Genomic DNA, 24,890 nt, shown 5'->3' on the forward strand with positions numbered 1-24,890 from the left:
GTATATGTGGTGTTAATTCCATCACAGTGCTCATCGAGGCTAAATAAATTCAAATTATCAGTGTTATCAAAGCAGGCTAGTGGGGATAAGCCAGTATTACACTGTTTTCAGCCTACAGGTAGACAGCAGAAAAGAGCAGTTGTGTTACTCATACACATGTGTCATGTTTTCTGAAGAGGGTAGAGGAAAGAAAGGCAGAGTGCCACACAAAAGCATGTGGCATTTGTTTGTCATCGTCATAACGACCGGGAATGTTTATAGAGGCATCCATCCATCAGCAGGTTCAGAAAACAAAGGGAGTTGACACTTGGTAAGCTTATAGTCATGGTTGAAAAAGCAAGGTGCGGTCAGAGTAGGAACTGTGCCGTTGTTCTTCCTGATTGGTGCACCTAATGGCCAAGAACCACAGCATAAAAAAGATAGAGAACACACTTGGCTGAAATCCAGCTGCAGTGGGAATACCAGAGTACTTGCGTATGAGTCCACAAGCAGCGTAGGCGGGTGTGCAAGCATGTGAGAGTACAGCACAGGAACAACCTCACATTGAACGTTTGTAGTAAATGGAGTTTTTTTTTTAATGTTTCACAGCCAACCTGAGTTATCAACAGTAATTGTCATAGGTTTCCTTTATTTGTATCTCACATCTCACCAGAAACCCTTGCTATAATAGTGCTATAAATTAAAAATGAGGTAAATATGGATCCAGCAGCTGCTTAGCTTAGTACAAACTTGGGAAAACAGAGCCAATAGGCGCGACTCCCAAAATGCTGATCTTTTCCTTAAGGATATGCATTTAATACTTCATTTTGGAAGCAAAATGATGTTGCAATGGGGGAATATGATTAGTGCCATTGTTTGATTTGTTAAGGAATAGGTTTTTATTTCTAATTTGCTCTGCAGTCAAAGGTAAACCGTGAAAGTGAACAATCGGGAATATTGTCGGATCTCAAGAGCATTCGGGTGCTTCCTGGTCCTAATGAGCGTTAAGAGCATTCAGAATCTTTCCTTGGCCACTGATAAGTGAGTTAATGGCTGAGATATACAGCATTCTTAAGGCAATGCAGACTGCCGTCTCTCCCTTCACACCCAGTGCCTGAATACTACAAGTCCACCAAGATGCACCTATTTCCTCACCCTGAAGTGATGAAGAAAGTCTTTCAGCCTGTACTTAGCATAGCACACATACAGTACACTTATAAATGAATTCCAACGCAATGCTACCTGATCATATCTGTCCTGAATAATTGTGTTTGGGCACATCTGTTGAATTTCTGACCAGATGTTTGTGACAGCGGGGCGCTGAATAAACTGCTGTGCCGCTGTCAGCTGATGGAAGATAACGCAGGTCGCATGATAAAAATTATGATCACCATCCCCACAGTACTCGTTTGTGTGTGTGTGTGTGTGTGTGTGTGTGTGTGTAAACTTTGAACTGTGCGTGTGTGTCTCATGTTTCTAAGCTGCACAACCTTCCCTCTATTTCCTCTGAGAGACTTGGAGCTTTTGTAAGGCCCTCCCACCTGCTCATCACCCCAGAGCTGGTCTGCCTATCACCAGATGGCTTACATATTAAAGGTACTCTAAGCGATGTCACAAGTTTTTTAGGCTAAATTTTTTTGTCACATACAGCAAACATCTCCTTACTATCCGCGAGCTGCCGGTCCCCTGAACACACTGTAAAAAAACGCGGTCTCTGTAGACAGCCCATGCTCCACAAACGGCAACAAAAACAAAGTGGTCCAACCTGGACCATGCAAACATACACAAACCGTGTTCCAGCATACAGCCAATAACGGACAAGAAGGTTTCGGTGGGGCGGGGGTTAGTGCACTGAAGCACAGACGGGAGGGAACGGGATGAGGAGGAGGGAGGAGCGAGCTATTCTTCGTTTTGTTTGAAATACTTTGAACGTCAACAAGAAGTAACGTCACCCAACATTTCTTAGAGCACCTCTTAAAGGTGCTGTAGGTAGGATTGTGAAGCTCCAGGACTTAGCCAAAAAATTTGAACATCGACAACTTGTCAGTCCCTCCCCCCTCTCTGCTAAAGCCCAAAACGTACTCCAAAGTCCCTCCCCCCACAAGGGAGAATGAATGCGTGTGCATGAGCAGTGATTGACACGCAGTTATTTTATAAGTCTTACCTACTGCATCTTTAAGCTTCCTATTAGTTTTCTCTCCATTAACTACACTTGGCCATTTCCTATCCCCTTCCTATGCCTGTCCAATAATCCATTTTTAGGAAACTTTGTAATCTTTGTGACATAAATTGGTGGTGTGTTGCGGTCATGACTCCGACCAAACACTTTGTTCCTGTTAGAGGGAGAAAGCTTTGAAGTAGCATTTAAAGAAACAATATGGCATACTGAACTTTTGTAAATATTGCATAATAATACAATTTTATAAAATGAAACCTAATTTAGTGTCCAGTTTTGCACAAACCTCTGTCAGAAAATAGAATAGATGTCTAAATAGCTTGCTTATATTTGGAAGGCCAATGTCGGTCCTGTGGAGTATTTTGCCTGTAATGGTTGATTGACACTTTGCTGTGATTGAAAGAGAAGTGTCCTAGATGCCATTTATTGGACAATCAAATAACCAGAGCAACATTTTTTTACAAACCAAAACTGGAGCCAGTAATTGGAAGTGATAAGTAGTGCTGAAGTATAATGTATTGTGATTAGTATACTTTGTATTTTACATATTTTATCTGTTGTATCTAAAGCACCCCTTCCCTATAATGGCTTCATATGCAGGCTGCAGGTTGACAGTACTCACACCTCTTTATTCCAGTTCAAGCGCTGGTTAAGAACCTGAATACAAGCTTTGATGGAGTGTGACGATGGACGCTCTTTTCCATGTGTCAGAGTGCTGAGGATGAGATATCTTAAATGTTTGTGGTTTGCTTTTTCTAATGCTTAAATTACCTCAGAAAAGCTGCTGCTGACGTTGTCTTTGGTGGTTTGGCTCTTACAGTATATGCTTTCTGACACACACACACACACACATACACACACACACACACAAACACACACACATACACACACACACCATACACACCGTACACACACAGTCACAAGGTATAGTAAGTGATATGTTTGGAATACATATATTCATCACCTAACAAATATGGGTGTAGATATGCTCTTATAAGCATCAAAACTGTCTTGCTTGTGTGCAGTTATTAAACATATCTCACCAATGCACACACACAAACTGGTATAGACTGTGTCGAACTCTAATGATTCTGTGTTAAAGACCTTCCCTACCCTCCTAACAATCCTTTTGTCTTTTTTCTCTCACACTGTTCCATTATCATTTAACGCTCGCTTTTTTATAATCCATTGTAAAAAAAACAAAAAAAACAACAAAAACATGCTGCGCTGGTACTGAATTTGAAATTCTCCTTTAACTGAGCCATCGGGCAAGTTATGAGCTGTATAGGCAGGTAAACTGGTTTGACATGGAAACATGGAAACTTTTAATAACCTTTTTGTGTCAGCTTTAAATTCTGAAAATCCTGCTGGCAGAGTGAGATGGACATAACACCACAGACTGTAATAATGATACTCACACATTCAGACCTCCACCCCTATAAAGTAAATGGCAGAACTAGCCGTGACCTGTACTCCATTGCTAAGAGCTCAACTAAAGATGATTTATGCTTTTACCAGAAACGCAAGTTGTTTGTACAAGTAAAAAATAAACGGCCACACAAGCGTCTCTAAACTACCATGTGCATGTTCGCCTTCATGCAGCCCAGAGAAGCTTTTTTATATATAGCATTACTACACCGGTGACCAGTAAACTATAAACTGATGACCACTTTCCCTCAATTTTTGATTTTATGTGCAGATGGAAATTTGCTACATTCTTTCATAAAATGTTAACCGAATACTTAAACAAGCAAATAACAGTAAACATCACCCTTGGAAACTAAAACAGTGAAGACAAGAAAGCTATATAATGATATATTATTTAAGAAGGTGCAGCTCATTACCTTGGCTGGTACCTTGACATAGTAAGCAGCAGCTACTTTGCTTCTCAGGTGTTATCTTTCTTTGCAATCCTGTTTGGGGCTAAAGATAGGCTAAAGTTTCCTTTCAGCATCCCTTTTTAAATACAGATTGCCATATAGCGGCTTAATTCAAAAGCACAAACGTTTGTCAATACCTGCCATCTTGACACAAACTCTCTTATCTTGTGAACTTTATACCAATTGTTGGTTGAACCTGTGGTTAGGGTGGTTGTTTACTTTCTAGGTTAAAAGTCAGGGTTAGGGATGATGTTTTTTTTTTCCCCCATGCCAGAGCCTCTTTTTTTTTTCTAAATGGCTTTCACTATGCCCAGCCATATCAAACCACCATTTACAGCATTTGCCTACCATCTTTGCACCCAGTGTTCCCATCTAAAAGTGGGAGGAGGAGGTCCCTCACCAGGGTGTAGAGATCATCTAATTGAGCCCACAGGGAAAAAATGCAGGTAACAAACACCCACACCGCCTTGTTTTCAGCCCTTTGCTTGGATTTTATCTAGGTGGCTATAAACAGTAGGTTAATGTATACAAGTGCGGTTTAAAGGTTATGAATAAATAAATAACACTTCCGTCCTCTTCCGTCCCATTTAAACCTAAGCACCACCCACCTCACTGTCTGTAACAATAGGTTGTTGAGCCCATTGATACCAGGGGCCGCAACCTTTTGACCATGCGTGTGATCGTGCGTAAGCTCCCAAGGTTTTGTAGACTGCGTTTTAGTGAACTCTGATGGTAACGCGAAATATCACATGGATAGAGTACTCTGGATGCGTAGCGCACAGCCTGCATGTGAGCACACTAAAAAAAATTATTTAGTTTTCGTAACAATCAATTCGGTCTATCCATGAATTCTAAAAATGGATATTTATATCCGACAAATAAATCTATTTAAGGCCTCCAAACAGGATTTTGTTTTGATGTTCTACCTCTGTTAGGAGCACCTCGATCTCACAATCGCTGAATCGTGTTTTTTTTCCCCATTTTTCCATTTCATGATTGGTCATCAAGGGCTTCTTTACAAGGCTGCAATATTCATTGATTGATTAACATGGACCTCATTAGGACAAATATGAGACGGCCTTGGGAGGAGCGTGAGGCTTTTGCACGACCGCATAAGGTAACACATGTCCGTATTTATAACGAGAATAACGCAATGTGTTATAAATCCAAATTTTGTTTTTGCATACGAAAATTCTGACTTTTTGGCGCACAAAATCTTTCAGAGTAGAATCTTTTCATAAATGAGGCCCCAGGCTGTAATTGACTGTTTTCCAATTTATATATTTAGGAGTCAAGATTGAAAGTTCCTTTGTGGAAACAGCACTTGGCAAAACAAGCACACCGTAAGGTCCTTTAGTAACTGTTTTGGAGCTTTTGATTGTATAAGAGTTTTCCATTTTTCCTGAGCGTTTTTATTAACTTCCATGTTTGTTAAAAAATTGATTTGAAAGTTCATTCTTAACCTTGGAAAAAGAAGTTGGCGAAACAATCTGACCAAAATGTCCATTAACTGTTCTAGTGCTTTCGGTCATATCACGCTGTCACTCTCAAATGTTGGAGCTGTACATTGTATTTCATACTTCAAAACTACTCCCACACTACAAAACTAGCTCTTTCACTAATTTAAAAAAATAAATACACCTAATAATGTAATTTGGAATTAACTGAGATAACTTTGAATGTATTTGAAGTAGTAGTACCCCTACATTGTTATAGACTTTTATTTGTAATTATTTTATAATTCATTTTGTCGTGCTTTTGCTTGGCTTTCTGTTGTTATAATGTCTGAGTATTCTGATTTCTTTGTACTTTTTGTTTTTAAAAGTGCTATAAAAATAAAGTTATTCATATTTATTATTAAATCTGTATTAATATTCCGCCATTGTGGTTAAAATCCTGCTAGCACCGATGCATGTTTCTGTTTGTCCACTAAAATTGGACAGTAGTGTCCAGGCTGCTGTATGTGAAAGCCAAGCTTCAGCAGAGTTTATCCAGGTAAACCCAGCTAATGCTGAATCATCTGATGGATCCAGGGGGGCTGGTGGGGGATTATTGGGATTCCCTCTCAGCTCGCTGTGCTGACAGCAGTACAGGGTGTGTGAGTTGTTGGCCCATGTCCTTAATGGATGACTAACAGAGGCCTCATCTATGCTCACAGAGAGTGCAACTGGTTGGCTGTTGAACCATATGGGGCTGATGATGACCTAGTATGGTATTTACAGTGGCCTCCCTCTCTAGACTGGGATGATGCACACATTGTGGCTCTTTCATACTTTATTGCGTGTTATATGTGGCCCTGTGAGCCGTTGTGCTATCAGTGTTCCGAGATTACGTAGCGCATAACTGTCATTGGGTAATAGAAAATCACCATAAAAGGGAGATTACCTCAATAAAACTAGATACACATGCAGGAGGAACAAAAAAAGATTCAGTTTTTAAATTAAGAAACCTCGAGAAGGGTCTCCAAATGTCATGGAAATTTGATATGATTCCAATTCCTTTACAACATAATGAAGTAACAAACAGTCTTTGTTACTGGGTTTGTTTTCAACATCTTATTTTAGCATTATATAAGGGTTTGTTGAGGTGTGTGTGTGTTTATGTGGGTACTTATAGAGGTTATGGTCTTGTTTTCGCATGTTCAGGGTAACCGATGAGGGTCCTGTCTTTGCTGTAGGTTTGAACCAACATGTATGGATGATTTTATAACACACACACCACTTTTACTGCATGTATTGTTGCTGTATTTCAGTGTGCGTGGTGTGTGATTGTTTTAATTTGCGTTGTGTAAGGAATTGCATCTGTCTAGTCGATACGGTGTGTTAATAAGGAGTTCTGGCTCTCATTTCAGTCTAACTCAAAAACAAAACAAAGGTTAAATGACCGCCTTTAATTTTTGTCCAGCACTAATGATTTCAGAGACTTCAACTTTATACACTATTTTTATTTGTAGAGGTGATTTAAGGTGGAATAATAGGCTACTTCAAAAAGTAATACAAATTTGCTTGTCATAGTTGTAGTCAAATTAAGCAGTTGCCTGCTAGTCCATCTGTACTCTGGTTTTAGCTAAATGAAAACCAAGTAACCTGCGTAATAATAAATTGATTCATCATAGTCACGTTTATTGACTTTTTTTTACCCATTTTATGGACCCAAAGCCATCAAACAGAACAAACATATGAGAGATAGTTGCTTACCAGTCCAATGGATAATCCTATTAACTGCAATGATCATGAAACGTGTACCACTAGACACTGGTTACCAGTGTAGTTAGTTGATTCATTCGTTGTTGCCTGCCTTCTGTGACTTTGATAACATGGTGTCATGACCACACTGAAATGTCTCAGGACAATGACTGCTGTGTGTGTGTGTGTGTGTGTGTGTGTGTGTGTGTGTGTGTGTGTGTGTGTGTGTGTGTGTGTGTGTGTGTGTGTGTGTGTGTGTGTGTGTGTGTGTGTGGTGTGTGGGGGTGGGGTGTGTGGGGTGGGGGGGGTGGTGTGTGTGTGTGCTACCTACACGCTGACTTTGATGAGGCAGGCAGTTTGTGGTGCTAAATGCAGTGTGCTTTCATTGTCGTCATTGGAATTGTTGACTGACATTGTTACTCATTACTGTCATTATAACCTGACAACTAGTGAGGACTTCGATTTTGGCTGTGATTATTTGGGGTGTTTGTGTGAGTCAGAGCCAATCCTCAAATCACTGTTTTTATTGTTCAGCTACAGAATTCACAGTGTTTTTACCCAGATAGCAATGGGGCCTGAGGATGGAGATGTCTGTCTGTCTGTCTGTCTGTCTGTCTGTCTGTCTGTCTGTCTGTCGGTCTGTGCAACACTTTGGTCCAGATTATGATCTTTCCCAGATGATTATTTGTAGACATTTTGAATGACCCATAGCACAATTTACAGGTTGCCAAAGTTTCCCTCTTAACACTTAAGTCCATGACATGATACAGTATCTTGAAAACAAATGGCCAGACATGTCCAGGACCACTTATTGGATCTGGTTGACCCCAAATCATTTTGATGACAGCAGTGCCCTAACGGTACACTCAACAAGAAACGCTGCCAAAACTAACGACTCATTACAACTATGTGAACTTGCAGGAAGTGAATGTAAGGGTCAGTGAGGGATAATTTGCTGCTGACTTTCCTCACATGCCCCTTTCTCTAACCCACTACAACGCATCGCATGACTGTTTACTGCATTAGAGAGGGCATCCTGTGACCTCATACGAGACTCACATGCACGAACACAAGATGCTTCTCTAGCTGAGCCTTGACTGATGGTAAAGGCCGTTCTCTCACACCACAGTGTATCCCATGAGCTGACTAAATAAACCTAAGACATAGTTGTAAGTCTACTTGTAGTGCTCTTCTACTACTATCTCTCCTTCACTGTCTGCCACAATCCACTCTTGATTTATAAACATGGCAGTTTAGCCAGAGACTAAAGTGCAATCTGATTGGACACGGTTTGTCCAACCGAGTGTCCAACCGTCTCTACACTAAGAGTTGAATTCAAAGTGTTTGTTTTGAGTGTGCTCCGAGTGTGAATGAAGCTGGTGAATGTGGTGGTGTCAGAATGGGTGCTGGCTCCTGTGGAGAGTTGGCTGAACAGCCTGTTTTGGTATAAACACCTTTCTGTCATCCAAAATTACATCTGCAACACAGCTGCTGTGAGACGCTTTTGTCACAACATACCAGATATCATCGGTAAACCTTTCCCCTGACTTTTCAGTGTAAGGTCAGCCGACACGATTTGTTGAGTTGCCTGTGTTTACAGGTTTCAGACTGCTTTTGAGAGCTGCTGCTGCCATCTTGTGGATATGTTTTGTTAGTTATCACACACTTTCATAACAACTGCTCAGCAGAAATGAGTCATTGGGGTGTTGTCCTTCCACCTGGTCATTGAGTAAAATACTTTACTCAATGTACTTTACAGTACATCAGCACAAGAAGCCAGATGAAAATGAATCTAATCTGAAAAAAATATTGTAATTGAGTTCGCTTGACCACTGCTTTGACTAAATGTAAAGCAACCCCCTTAATTTAAAGATATTAGTTAAGATTATCTGTCACTTTATCCACTTATCCACACAAAGTTGCAAGTACTCCAGTCTTTAAAACACAACCTGAACATATACATGTCTTAAAGCTTAAACAGTTGTGTACTTTATCTAGACTTTTTAATACATATTGGCATCATTGGAATTGGGAAGGAAAATATTAGTTCATATTTGTCAGCTTCAAAACACCAGATCGGTGCATCCCTGCATTTTATTGTGGTATAGGTGATATCTTAACCACTCCATTATCATGGATGGATTACTGAACAGACAGGGGCCCAAAGTGTCAGGTCCCCTCCAGCCTTCACCTGCAAAATATCCCTTGAAGAGACACAAACTGGCCACGAAGAGACGCAAAATTACTACAAAGTGGTAAATGGACAACGAAAAAGAGGCAAAAGCATCACAACGTCTTTGTATTACTGAGAGATGGTGGGGCCTTTTAAAGAAGAAGGAATAACCTTTTATTTGTCACATACAATCGTACAGTACAATGTAGTGAAATTCCATCTCTGCGTTTAATCCATCCTAAGCATTAGGAGCAGTGGACAGCCACCTACATCGTCTGGGGAGCAACTTGGGGTTCAGTGTCTTGCTCAGGGACACTTTGACATGTGGCAGGAGGAGCCTGGGATCGAACCACCAATCTTGCAGCTGAGGGCCGACCCACTCGACCATTTCGCTGCCCAGGGGTCTTGTCTCATAGTCCACCCAGTATCAGTATCATATTGAAAATATTCGATTTGTATGCTCTGATTGTAACCTTCTTCTTCCTTGTCTTCTGTAGGTGATCACCTGTTTCGGCCTCTCCGTGCTGACTTGCCACTACGTGGGCTTTGCTGTGGTGGCTCTGCTGGTAGAGATAAACTCAGTGTTCCTCCACCTCAGGCAATTGCTGCGAATGGCCAGCAATGCCACAGGCACGCTGTACCGGGTCAACAGCATCATCAACCTGGGCACATATGTGGTGTTCCGTATCAACACGCTGGCCTGGATGACCCGCTGGCTGGTGCTCAACAGGGACAACGTGCCCCTCCTGGCCTATACACTGGGCAGCGTGGGTATGGCCATCATGACAGCCATGAATATTATCCTGTTTTGTCGCCTACTCAGGAGTGACTTTTTGAAGAGCAGCACTCGGGAGAGCAAGAAAGAGAAGGAGATGTAGAAAGGAGGGAGATGAAGGGACACAAAAAGGATCATAATTCATAAACCAACTCATTACTGTATGTTAACGACCTGTGGCTGAGATTTGGTACCGTTTTGCTTGTGTGTAATATACTCAAAGCTGGGAGATGAAGGGATATTTTTATCTCTCATACTGTACAGGTACATGAATACAAGTTATAATCAACTAGCCTTACATCTAAAACGGATCACACGCAGACATTATGTCCCATTATGTTGTGGTTTTAACTTTAGGCTTGTGTGTGGTCCCATCATCCTAAAGTGCTATTAGTGTCTCACTAATAGTAGATGGAGGCTTTCTCATATGAACAATGGAAGGACTTGTAAAATGACACCAAACGCCTTATTTCCCACAGGGTGTTTCAGCTAAATCTTTTCTAAATGTAGCTTACAGTAAGTGAAGATGCACTTTTTGTAAAATGAAACCTCCAACACATACATACAACACTTATACATATGTCCATAGGAAACATGTAAAAAATATCTTAAGAATAACCTATTATTTATATATATTATATTATACCATTGTGGGTTATATAAAATCTCACGTAACGGAATCCTATCCCTCTTGTTGTTTAACACGACCACTGCTGAGGTGATTATATCTTTTTTTTTCTTTAACAAATCTCAACTAAAAACTGCGTGCTACCTCAAAAGGGTTGTATCAATTCTTTGCTTCACTCTTACACAAGCTTTGCTGTCAGGGTTTGGCAGGTCCTTTGTTATTAGAGAAGAAAAATGTCAAGACATTTTCTTTTATTTAAAAAATGATATTTGTCTGTGAGGATATGCAGCACATAGCAATCCTTACTGAAGAAAAGAATAGGGTGATGGGTGAATACTTTGGCATGTGGATAAAAAAAAAGATCAGATTTGATCTTGTAGGTAAACCATTATGGCCATTTTACGCTATGCCAAATTGTATTAAAATATATTGGAAAAATCATTTTAAATCCGTCATAACAGGCTTTACATTCATTGTAAACATAATCCTTAAATCCACTTGTTCCACTCAGATCTGATTGGCAAATGGCACTGGTTGTTGTGATGGTAGATCTTGGAGGATCAACACAAAATCCAAAAGCCTATTAATGAATTGCAAGCCATCACCAGTGACATCAGTGGCCAGCAGCAGTCACTGACCGAGGTTGTCAGACAGCTCAGCCGGCTGCTGCATTTCTCAGAAACTCGAAACCTGTGAAATAACCTCAACACAAAGCAAGCTAATCGACAATAGATATTGCTGCAGTACAAACTTACATTCATGTTTTCTTTCTGTGGTCCGTGATGGTTTATAGTCTGTTTATAGAGCTGAAGAAGTTGTTTTTCTTCATTTGGCCTTTGGAGGACAGCACACTCCTCAACATCACCTCAGTGATCTCAACACAGACTAGAACACCAGAGATGTCTTTATTTCCTAACATCTTTGTAGATCTCTGCTTTTTACCGGGAGATACAGAGAAATGAATAGGTCTGAGATCTGTGAATACAGCTAACTGTTATACACACGGCTGCTCCGAGGCTGACTACTTTTACCACTCGCATCATAGCGTTACTGTCCTTATACGGCATGAAAATAATTGGTGCTATCAATTTTTGTTGAGTTGTTGCTTTTTTGTGTATAATCATACCTCTTGGGATAAAATTGTGTAGGTTTGTAATTTATTTGTACTACAAAGAAGTTTTAGGTTAAAGATAAAATGAACACAATGTTCAATGAATGTCCCTGTTATTAAAAACACATGTATAGTGAAGCTGATATAATTGCATATGTCGTGGTCTTATATTTACATTACCAAATGTCGACAGGGGGAAGCTCATAGTTCTCTCAGCTTGGAAGTGTTTAAGCCCTTGATCCTGGCTGTCGAAGCACATTACAAACCCACTGAGAGCAGACACAAACATACTATTCTGAAACATAAGACACAAATTGTGCAAACTGAAACTCTTTGTCCACGTTAAAATCAAGACATCACTGCACTTAAGAAATGGCACTGTTTGGGAGGGAGACGGTTAAATTTGGTTTTATTGTTGTCGTGGCTGATAACCCCAATTTTAGGATCAATAGTAACTCTTTGAATTTTTATTGTGAATGTAGATTTGCTTTTTTTTCTTCTCCAAATCTTTACATTTTTAGTGCATATTGACTTTGTGGTTGTGATGACAATTGAAGTTATTTCTAACAAGCAAGCTTACATATTTGTGATTGTGTTATATAAGGGTGTAATGTTATTGGAATTATACATTATGTTGCTGTGTCCTGCTCTTTTTGCTATCTATATGGTTTCAAACTATGATTGTCCTGAGGCCACAGGGTTATTCTATATTTGTGGGTAGTGGACACAAGGAAAGCTGCAAAGTCGAGCTGAAAGTGGCAGCGTTTATGAAGTCAATTTGCCACACTGCCTCACATTTTCCAACATACACAGTAAATGTGTTGGTTGACTGCATTGATCTCACAGAATGAGAAAATACCAGCTCCTTTATCACAACCAACAAATACAGTAATATCAGTTTTACATCCTTGCTTGTTCATTTATATGTTCCCTTTTTTTGTGGAGGTTGGTGAAATATTGTCTATTGTTAACTATGAAAAAATTTAATTCAAAACCACAGTGAAGACTACTGACACTGTGCAGCATGTCAAAGACTCAAAAACCCTTCATTAAGGGGAAAATCATCAAATACTGGAGCAACCGACCCCAACTGAGGTAAAAGCAAAATCATCTGCTTTCTCGGAGCATCAAACCATCAAATCAAGTGTAAATATAAGTTTTATTATTTCATGTATTGGCAGATTATTTTGTAATCAAAACTCCAATTTATGTTTATATAGTAACATCATTTGCTTAATGTGTAAATAAAGATCAAAAGAACAACTGTTTTTCTTTCAATGAGATACAGACACATTTTTACTATTGTCTGACAGCTGTACTGCAGATTTTGGGATTAATACGTAAGTAGTAAACTAAGCAGTCCAGAGTACTTGGGTCAATTAGGTCAAGATACAGTTCTACTTATGAATACTACGTAGCTGTGTTGTGAGAAATATTCAGAACCATTAGGTAAAAGTAGTAATGCAACAATGTAAAACTTCATTCGTACAATCAAGATTTTTTTTTTAAAGATTATTTCTTGCAGCTTTTCCCTTTTATTATATAGTGACAGTGGATAGACATGAAAGGGGGAGAGAGATGAGGGACGACACACAGCAAAGGGCAGCAGGTCGGATTTGAACCCGCACCGCTGCAGGACTCAGCCAACATGGGGCGAACACTAACTGGGTGAGCTAGAGGATGCCCCTGCAATCAAGATTTGACTGAAGTAAAGGATGCATATCAACTGAATGTGTTTGAATATTATACAGGTTTAATAGTCCCTGTCAGAGCTATATTATTATAATGATTTTATTACTATTACACTAACATGTAAGAATTAAAATGTTGTAGCTGATCCAGGAGGAGCCAAGTTTAATTATTTTATGTAATATTGGTATATTTTATATAATATAAGTTCATCATAGACTTTATTTGTAAGTGGTTACTATAGCTGTTGGATAGTGTGGAGCAAAGCGTATATAAGTATGCGCCTCATAAATGTAGTAGAGTAGAATTATAAAGTAGCATAAATCAAAGTGATCTAGTAGTACTTGAGTAAATATACTTACTTATGTTCTACGTTGCCACGTTACCAATTTTGAGCAGAACTGCCACTAAGCGCAACACGTTTGGAAATATGTATATCATAACACAGTACATTAGCAAAACATATTGTATTTCTCTCTTTGGGCAAACATGCGCAACCTTCAGCACTGTTTAACATCCAGTGGACTGCTGGATTAATTTGTATTAAATGCAAAACTGACTTGTCATATATCATAGATTATAGATGGGCCTATTAATATTATAATATTGTCAAATTAAATAGCAGCCCCAGTTGTAGAGCACTCATCTGAAACAATGGGAAAAGATTTGCAGTGGAATTATTTATTCTTGTACTTTTGATATTGAAATACATTTAACTTTGAAATTTAGATGTAATGTAAGTTCTAGTTTGTTAGTTGTATGCTGTTTAAAGGGTTCCTTTATCCCATATAAACAAGTTTTTATTATATAAATTAAACTTTGAACATGCTACTACATTGGATACTAGATACATTTTACTTTTTTACTTAAACCTACATTGTGTCATTCTTAGCAAAAACCCCTTTGTTCTTTCACAAATATGTGCTCATTCATGTGTAGTTACTTCCACCAATTAATCAAAGTATTCTCCTACGCATGAATGCGGTGTGCATGAGCAGTGATTGACACGCAGTTAGACCCCCCCCCACCCCCACCCCCGGCCATGATTGGAGCAGGGAGCGGTGGATTTTTCCAAATCGCACTACAGGCTGTAGGTGGTGCCAGAGGAGCCATATTTTTGTATTTAAATTACCTGCTTTATATCGTTCTACTGGAACATAGGGTCAGTTTCAGCAAATATGACAGAAAGTTAGTTTTATAAGTCTTACCTGCATCTTTAACTTCTAATTTAATATTTTTAGTATTATCTTCTAACTTGCACTTCATCAAAGGATTTTCCCTTGTGAATTAAATAACAGAGGAACTCCTGAGACGCCCCCAGGAGGTCCGCGGCCCGCAGGTTGAGAACCACTGCAGCAGCCTGGGTTGTCTCTGTCCATGATGCAGAAATCATAAATCAAGATGTACCAAAATAAACAATTTGACTGATTTACAGCAAGTGGAATTAAAAAATGGTTGCTTTTCAAGTTTTTTCCCCCCCATAAACAGCATTGTGTTTTCCTTCGCGCTCCCCAGAGACATTCGGTCTATGGTACTCCCACGCGCCCTTTTACGCGCACAGCTGATTTGGGGCTGGTCCCTCCAATCAGCTGTCCTGCTGACTCTGTCGTACGATGTTCTCGTGTTCTGCTCACGGTGGCTTGTTTTCATCATTGCCCAGCTCAGCCTCACAGTCCAAAGCAGCTTGATGTCTCGTCTCAGTCTGTGGGCGAGGATGAAGGGTGCGCGTGCTGAAAAATGGACTGCGCACCTTCCTCGTGGGCTTTAATGTCGACGCATTTGAGAACATCCTCTTCCTAATGATGCTCGATGTTGCAGCAAGGAGCGGTTTTGCCGGAGGACCGCGGTGCCATGCATCGTGGTGGTTTTGCATTTCTACGCAGCTATCCGCCACCAGCCTCTCGGTCCTTTAATCGAACGGCCTCACATGCAGCTGAAACCGCTTTACTAACGCTTCAGATCAGATGTGTTTGGTTGAATGCCGCAGGCGAAAGGATTTGGAGCAGCACCGGAGGCCAGTATGGAGGACGTTTTTATAACGCTTGCAAATCATATTTAGAAGATTTGGGCACTTAACATTACATTTAAAGGTAAGCAGATCCATTTGCATCGGCTTAATGCAAAGGCTTATCCATATAGCTGGAGTTGCATGTTTTCTCCCATTTTTGCTGATTTTTCTCTGGTCATCAATACCTTATTTATAGCTACCACATGACCTCAATACAGAACTTGCACTTCCCTCTCTCTGAGGCTGACATAAGCAATGTTCCCAGTAAAGGAAAGTGACATTTAGCAGCTGGAGTTAAAGCTTTACAGTGTAATATGATGTAATATGAAGTTGGAAAAGGTAGTCTCCTGAAGACAGGCAGAGCTTGATGCTGGTTAAGTAAACAGAAAAAAAAAACAATAATTCCCATCCTTCTGGTTTCCTCCCTCTGTCCCTCCAGACTTGGTCATGGCTGATGAGAGCAGCCTGTCTCGGCAGATAGGGAGTGTGGAGAGGAGCGTAGTGTTCCTCCGGCAGGAGCACCTCACTTTACTCCATGGCCTCCACCTGGAGATCCTCTCCCTGCAGAAACGATGCTCAGGTGAGGAAAACACTGCTGTTACTGTTACAAGAAACTTTTATGTGACCCCAAAATATTAATTAATTAAGAATTGACAAAAAAATATACACCCTTGAGTTAGAGGATGGAACTTAGCTATGACTTGAACTACTATTCCTCTGTATAATATAGGCTTATGTATGTTACTGACATTAAAGACGAGTTTTTAAATTGTTTATTAATGCTTTATAGATAGATAAGCTGTAAGGATACTATATATTTGCTGATTTATCATCAAGGGCTCTAGGACTGCAACTATTATCTGCTAATTATAATTTTTGATTTGTTAGGTCTATGAAATCCCCAACAATTTGATTAGTTAAAACTGCCTGTAGCAGCAGTCCAAAACCCAAATATATTCATTTACTATCATATATGATAATCCTTACATTTGAGAAGCCAGAACCAGATGTTTGCCATCTTTGATTGAAATTCTGTGTGTAATAATTTCAGTGCTAATGAGCTCACATTAAAGTGTCCCCTCTTGTACCCTCAGAGAGAAGATTTACAGAGATGTTTAATTAAAGGCTTGATGTAATATTGAATAGAAGGCAGTTTCCTGGCCTTTTTTCTTTTCTTTGTTATAATCCATCAAGCCTGCACCCAAATATGATTGTATCCAGGTAGAGCCTAAGATAACCTGAAGCTCATCAATGATTTCCCCTTAATGGAACACATGATCAATATTTAATTTTGGAAGGAACCTAAGCTAACGTTTTTTTACTCTTTGTTTAATTACAATCTGCAGTGCAGTTATTGTCATTTTTTATCTCAAGTAGAGAAACTAAATCTCCCCATGTGCATACAGTCCTCATTGTTCATCCAATGTGTGTGTCTGCATCATTAATCAATGCCAGACAATGACTACATGGTGATGTCATGCTACAATTGCATCATTTCCTGTTTTGGGCCTAATGGATATGCTGTCCATTTAATCAAGCAAGCAAGCGCACTGCATATGATCTCACACAAACACACACACACACACACACACACACACACACACACACACATGCACACACTTTTGTATTACTATAATAAATATAATTGTGAGGATGCTCTACTTTTATTCATTCCTGGAAGCTTTCCTTATTTTTTTACTATTATCACACAATACATCCTCAGAGAGATGCATTCAAACATTTCCATCATGGTTAATCCATAGATCCCATGTTTTAAGTAATCCATATGAACAGTATTGTGGTTAACAAATACAGGCGGGAGAGCAGGGGGGAAGGGATGTGTGTGTGTGTGTGTGTGTGTGTGTGTGTGTGTGTGTGTGTGTGTGTGTGTGTGTGTGTGTGTGTGTGTGTGTGTGTGTGTGTGTGTGTGTGTGTGTGTGTGTGTGTGTGTGTGTGTGTGTGTGTGGGAGAGAGAGGGAGAGAGATGGCTCAGAGCCAATGTAACCAGTGTAGAAAACAACCCCCTCCATCACTTTGTAGCTCTGCTGCACGATCACATCTGGTCAATAATATTTGTATAGCACCTTTCAACAGCAAAGCCTGCTTTGCATAGGACAAGAAACACAAGGCTAAAAAGACAGTGGATGTTAAAATGTAGGCCTGAGTCCATGACTACACCAAGACATCTGGCTTTGTCTTAAACACTTGCTTTAACATTGTCTTGTCATTGTTTTGATTCCTTTTGTCCTTTGCAGAGGGAACAGATGGGTGATACAGGAAGTGAAATAGAAGTGAACAATTTGACTCCTGACTTGTCCTGGCGAACTCCATCTGTCCTGAAAATATGTCTGTGGTCCCAGAAAAAGTTGAAATTGTCAATAAAGTGCACTGAATGTTGGGAACATGCAGTTGAAAACCATCTGTCATGTTCTCTTCTGGCTGGTGGTAGAGGGCCCACAAGGACCTGAGTGTGTTCAGTGGTTCAGCAAAGTCTTTGTTGGTCCCTATGTCCACAATGATGTTTTTCACAGTTGGGTATGGAGCAAGAATATGTGGGAATACTTGTTGTTGTCATGTCAGACCATATCGTTTGGAAAGCAGTGTGTTTTGGTGCCTTTTACATCTTTCAAGTTTTCAAGTTGTACACTTTGTTTTTTGGCAGCTGTCCACGGTTGTGTCCTAGTAAGCTCAGTGGTTGATGAGGCACTCTGCCTGGATGGTAGTGCAGGCCAGCCAGTAGCGTAGTGGGCTCTGGCTATCACTCGTCCTCCCAGGGAAATTATTTATTCTCAGGCTTTGGAGTCCCAGAGAGGACTACTACTTGCAGATGTACAGTATTGCCTGACAGGCAGCCTTTCTGCTTCTCAGTAGTTTTGAGTCCAGGATACATTTTGACAGCATGTATAACTTGTCATTCTCTCAGTTTTTTGATTGTTTTCAAAGAGGTTCACAGATATAAAAATGAGGTGGTGAAGAGTCTGGAGGACAGCTTGGAAGCTAGGTGAGAGATGGGCGTTTGCTGTCAACTCACTAATGTGTAGCCTGGAAGGATACTGCAAGGTTGAGCTAACGATGTTGCCGTGCATATTATTAGCTCTGCCTTTATACTGCTGACTGTTTTTTTATATTGTTCTAAACTCTAATTCTCATCTCCATAAAGGCTCTTACGCTCTTCGGTCTCCTTGAACAACGAGCTAAATCAATGTTTGTCTTCTGCTTTGTCTTCTCTGATACAATGTATTTATGTGTGTCATAGAAATAAAGTAGGTGTGTGTGTGTGTGTGTGTGTGTCCTCTAAGATATGTTTGCAATATTCAAGGTTGAGCCATGAAATAAAAACCTCAGTGAGGCTGTAGGAGATAAGCCTCACAAGTCCTACAAATCATTACACACACTGGATGCTGCGATGTGCTGAGCTTCTCATTTTCATTGTTTTACAATGAACAAACAGGACCTCTCAAAGTCTCCCATATTTTTTTAGGCTTAAAGGCTTTTCCGCCTTTATTTGATAGGACAGCTAGGGGAGAGTCAGAGAGAGGGGGAAGACATGCAGGAAATCATCACAAGTCGGATTCGAACCCTGGACCTCTGCGTCGAGGCATAAAACTCTCAGTCTATGTGCGCCTGCTCTAACCACTGAACCAACCCAGCCACTCGAAGCCTCACATATTTAACAGTTATTTCAATACAGCAATCAGCGAGTCTGTCTGTCTAGTACTGCCTATCTGGGGTTCCTCTATCCCTCCCTTCCTTCCTTCCTTCCTTCCTTACTGTCTGTCTTCCCTCCCTCTTCATCCCCTCTGTCTTTCTTTCTTCATGACAGCTGCATGGGGGGGCGTGTTATGCTGACTGCAGAGGGATAGAGAAAGGGTGTGACAGGGAGAGCAAGAGAAGGAGAAAGGCGACAAATAACACACCTGGTGTTCTAGATTCTGCTTTATATTTATAGTAAACATCTAAGTAAGTGAGTGTTATTAGAGAGTTACAGATTTAAAATGATGTCATTTTCCTTTCAAAAAAAATAAACTAGTTTACAATCATCACCAATGGCTGATTGAACACATATTTCTGGCTTTGGAAAATTAAAATAGGACAAATCTATGCCACATTCATCTAAAATTACGGGAGCCACACACACAGACACATCCCCGTGTATGAGTGTGTGCTGAAAGCTGAATGTCGAGATTTCCCTGCAGTCCAGACGCCCTGAATGACAATCCAAATGATTTACAGGCCAGAGACGACCAGCAGTGTGACCCCCTGCAACCCTGTCAGAGACTCTAAGCTGAAATATTTTTTATCTGGGACAATCCAACCCTGCTAATAACTGAGTACTCAGAAACATAGACCAACAGTTGCTGTGATTCACTGACATGAGATATAATCCATCCAGTATCTAGTAATGTTTGGATAATCCTAATCACGTTGGTGGGGTATCTCACAGTAACACCATTCAGCTCTATTATTACTTCCTGCACTGTCATACAATCATGGTTTTATTGTCCAGTCGAGCATTGACACAGGCAAGCTGCTGAGTGTTTTTTTTATGGAACAAAACAAACGGATGCAAAGGCCATCCACTAATGCAAGGCATAAAATACATCTACAACGTGACACAAACTGTATTCAGTATACAATACACAAGAGAAAGTCAACCTCTTTACAAAAAACCTTATAAGAAATCACTTGAGAACATCTATATTGGCCAGTTCTCCAGAAAAAAGCATGTATCACCTTTAGAAATCGGCAGAATGTTCAAGTATAAAACTGTAGCTTTGGGTTAAAATGTGCCACAACACAGTGTAAAGAGTCATTCAGCATTCATAAATGTGGCTCTGCTTACATTGCTTAATGGCAAGTAATTTAACTCAACTTCTTTGGATTCCTATTTGTTTGGTTTGCATTTTCCTCTGGTAACAGATTGCACAGCCAGTAGTTTTTATTTAAGTAAATATTGATTTAAGTAAGGAATGCTAATAATGCTAATATGTTATTGAGGTTGCAGTAAAGAGAGTTTTTTCTCCAGTAATGTAACAGGACATCATTGGCCAAGTCTGTGACAAACAGTCTTTGATGTAAAGTTTCAGATTTAGCTTCATAAATTATGTATGACCTCATTGAAAATATGCTGGAAACCGCATCGAGCATCTGTTATGTTAACCAGCAGCAGCAAACAGAAAATCTCAGCATTCAGCTTTGATAAGATATTTCAGCAACATTAAGCATCTGTATTTAAGCTCTACGATATGATTTCATGTGTTGTTTGTTTCTTATTCCTGTCTCTTTACTGGCTCTCCCCTGTGGTTTTGTCTTTCTCTTGTGTTTTACAGAGTTGACAAGCGATCTAAAGGTGAAGCCTCCAGGCAGAAACCAAATGGGTATGTTAAAAACCAAATCCCTTTAATGCTCTCCGTCTGCACTGGAGACAAAAAAACAGACATGTTTACATCTCAACCCCCAATCCACCGTAACTCGATGCCAGCATCCCTCTCTGCACCCCTCTCACCCTCCCATCCCCAAGGGGAAAGATCCCTGCCTCCCTATCTCTCTCTCCTTATTTCTTTACCCGCAAGTAGGGGGATGTCTTCTCTGGCAAACCATACACAAGAAAGACAGATCATGGGTGCAAAGTGTCTCTGTGTCACTCTGTTTTTCTGTGTAAAAAGAAATGTTTACAGCTGTATGGGGGGCTGCACGTGCTCGCTGTCAAGATACTGACACAGCTGCAAAGACAGCATGCCTCAACATATTTGGCTCATAGCTGACATTTGCAGGACCATTTGTGGTGTCTGCAGAGATAGGCACCATTTTGTCACAGCGAATTAAAGACAGAGCAGGAGACGAGAACTCAAAATGCTGTGTGAATGTGCTTGGAGATAGTTAGGGGGGAGGGATTCGTGCTTGGCTGCATTACTCAGCCATTAGACCCCATCTCCCTTTTTCAGGACAGGTTATCCCCCAATCCATCAATACAGCACGGCTCTCTTCTCCTCCCACCCTGAAAAATTGATCCATCCTCTTTTCTTTCTCTGCTCTCGTTTTTCCTCGTTGTCCCAGAGGGGGTGTCCACTTACAAGACTTTGCTGAGAACAAGAGAGACATAGAGCCAGGAAAAAAGGAGAGAGGAAGAGGTGGAAGGAGAGAGGTAATGAGAGGTAGTGAGGAGAGCGATTAAGGGAAAAGACAAGGCGGCAGGATGCAGTCAGCTGCAGACGTGGAGGAGGAGGGGTATGGAAGAATATGAAGATCACATTAGGTACTGTAGTCTAAAGTTGGCATATGAGCTCAACCTGGGTGTGGTGATTGGCGACAGAAAACCTAAGACCGATCGGTCCTCAGAGGATCCATCCTGGTAGACCGAGGGAGAAAGAGAGAGGATCCGGGAAATAGAAGGAAGGGCAGAGATACTAAAGAACGAAAATCACAGATGAAAAAGGACTCAGTATGATAAATGGAAGTCATACAGTCAGAAAAATAAGAGAGAGCAAGTGAAACTACCCAATGCTTTTATTGTATAATGTATGAAAGCACCTTATTACTTCTAAACCTAATCTGGATTCCAGACTTTATAGGTTCACCTCCCTAGGACTCACCAAACCTCCCTATTTCTATGGGGAGAGGCATCAGTGCCGGCCTCTGTGGATGTAATCTCCAGCTCAGTCAGCCCCAAGGTTGCTGCACTGGTCCATCCATACCTCCCACTCCTCTGGGATATTTTACTGGAATGAAAGAGCGCAAATGTTGTCTACGGAAGCCAAAAAAAAAAAAGAGAACAATAAATACAATACTGCGTTAAACCTGGCCTTGGCAGAGAGGTTGAAGTTAATGTTGAGAGGAGACCTAAAATGTTTTACTGTTTTCTTTTCTCATGTGAGAATATGTCAGATTGCAAAGACTAATCTATCTTTAAAACAAATCCTAAAATATGATTAAGATGAATGATAAAGACTAAATATTGATATATTGCCCAACTGTTGTATGGAGGTTACCTTTTCCATATATTTGTGTTATTTCATGAACCAGCTCTAAAGCCACCATACTGTACAATTTTCAGATTATGAGATGCTCTTTGAGGCAAGATAAGTAATGTGCCTCTATGGTAATGTTCAATGTGTATTAAACTGTGTGGATATGCTGTGTATATATATATATATATATATATATATATATATATATATGCTGATTTTGTTGTAAATTGTAGTAGTTTGTGGAAGGAACTAATTGTATATAGATACACTATGTAGCAGGTAGGCACATTTTACAATTATATATGTATGGGAACTCTTAATTTTAATTCCTGCCTGGTATTTTTTTTTTTTTAAGATTATTTTTTGCATGGAGGAGTAAACCTCTATATATGTGCGCCCACTCTACCAACTGAGCTAACCCGGCCCCATTCCTGCAGGTATTTAACACTTGTATTTCTGGTCCATCTCTGTGTCAGAGTTACAGGAGGAAGAGGAGCTCCTGGAGGCCCGCTGTTGGGACGTGGAGAGCCGCCTGGCCGAGCAGGAGTGCACCTTAGGAGAACTTCGTGAAGAGTTGAGTCACAAAGGTGCTTTGGTGGGAGCCCTCAGAGCCAATCTCAAGGAAAAGGAGCGCCATTTCCTGGAGGAGCTAAAACGCCGCAGCCACTGTTCCACCATCCTTAACACAGAGCTGCAGAAGCAAACGGAAGCAGCAGCATACCTCTCCTTCCAGCTGCATGCTGCCAGGCAGAAACTGCACCACCAGCGGATGCAGCAGAGGCAGGGACTCCTCGCCCGAATCAACAGTCAGGGGGCCCAGTATGGTGCAGAGCAGAACTCTGTTTCTCCACAGATGCCATCAGGAGCCTCCCCTTCCTCTCCTGTGGTTAAACCCAAGCGCAAGAGTGCCAGGGCGTCTTCAAGAGTGGAGCGTGCCAGGGAGTGTGTGCCCATAGAGAAAGTAATCGGCCCCGCAGAGCCCACAGCGATGCCGGACCCCGCACTTTTCCTCCACCCTCGAAGGCACAGGGCTCGCTCCAGGCACACTGTGGCACAAAGACACCCTCCACTAGGCCTGGAGAAGGAGGATGCGGAGGAAGGAGGCGGAGAGGGGCCAGTGGAGCCTCAGGATGAAGCTGCCAGACTGGTGTCTTCAGCTGCAGCGCCCCCTGCTGCTGAGACGAAGGCTGATTAGCGACGACTGTGAACTGCACTTTTAACTGCAGTTTGATCACGGTATGATTATCTTCTGTCAGACTGTTAATGCTGTTAACTGTTGTTCTGCACCTTGACTGAATTTATACTAAGTTTTAGCTAATGAATTATATTACACTTAATATTTACTTTAAAATAACCCTAAATAACTTGCAAAGCAAAACTCAGTGTCATTCAGTGTCCGTCTTAAATTACGTTTAATGAATTATCTGTTTACACTGGTGTCACATGCTCAGTTTTACGTGGGGCCCTTTATTTCAAAGTAACCCCTTTTTGATCTGGTGATGTGAGTGGTAGCAGCCATTTTAGGTGGACTACAAGCCGATGTGTTGTTGTAGCCCAACCAACTGTGACTTCAAGGGCAGCCATAAATCAACCAAACGTTTGTGTGGCCCCTGACTGAGTCACAGCTGAGAATATCTGAAGTAGTAATGTGCACTTCTGTGTGAGTCCTCCGTGTCAAAAAATGTTGATTGGAAGGTGTGTACACAATAGAAAGAACAACTGATTAGAAACAATAACTTCCAATAAAATACAGTAGATCCATTTTATCTGTATTAGACCAATTTATACCTTAAACACAGTAAATATTCATATTTTATAGGCTGGAATATGTCCAAGAAAATATTTTATCAGGACACATAATTCCGGTGTTGTGTAACTCAGGTGTGATTTGTGTACTAAACACACACACACACACACACACACACACACACACACACACACACACACACACACACACACATACCCGTTTTGTTATCCGGTGGGGACTCATGACATAGCAAAGTGTACATGGGGACCCTTTCTAAACTACTACTTCTAAATGAGCTAGAGCCATGGTTTCAACTCCAAAAATTCTTTTTGATTCTGGGATCCTGAAAATCACTTAAAATGTTAGGATTTCACAAATAAAGGTCAAACCTGACTTTCACCAACTCTATGGGGACACATGGCAAATTCTTTTAATATTTACAATATTTATACCCCCATTCCATTGAAATACTCCTCCTTCTATTATATACATTTTTTTTTCAGCTATAAAGACCTCATATTTACTTTTATCACTCGTTGTTGTATAGTACAGGGAAATAATTAAAGTAGCC

General features: G+C 40.6%; 2 protein-coding genes across 2 annotated transcripts in view; both read left to right on the plus strand.

Annotated features, from left to right (window-relative positions):
- tlcd2 (TLC domain containing 2) overlaps positions 1-13,170 on the plus strand; it is a 24,157-nt gene extending 10,987 nt beyond the window's left edge. Inside the window, exon 4 of the mRNA XM_039826453.1 lies at positions 9,891-13,170. Coding sequence (XP_039682387.1) covers positions 9,891-10,271 — 381 coding nt within the window. The 3' untranslated portion in view covers positions 10,272-13,170. The remainder of the gene's footprint in view (positions 1-9,890) is intronic.
- A 1,982-nt stretch (positions 13,171-15,152) lies between these two features.
- On the plus strand, positions 15,153-24,333 carry si:dkey-54n8.4 (coiled-coil domain-containing protein 92). Its single transcript, XM_039780230.1, has 4 exons — positions 15,153-15,686; positions 16,044-16,184; positions 20,935-20,982; positions 23,049-24,333. Exons 2-4 carry the CDS (start codon positions 16,052-16,054, stop codon positions 23,765-23,767), a joined length of 900 nt encoding a protein of 299 aa, XP_039636164.1. The 5' UTR covers positions 15,153-15,686; positions 16,044-16,051; the 3' UTR covers positions 23,768-24,333.
- Positions 24,334-24,890: the final 557 nt, after the last annotated feature.

Source organism: Perca fluviatilis, chromosome 2 (genome assembly GCF_010015445.1).
Source record: "Perca fluviatilis chromosome 2, GENO_Pfluv_1.0, whole genome shotgun sequence".
Classification (NCBI taxonomy): domain Eukaryota; kingdom Metazoa; phylum Chordata; class Actinopteri; order Perciformes; family Percidae; genus Perca; species Perca fluviatilis.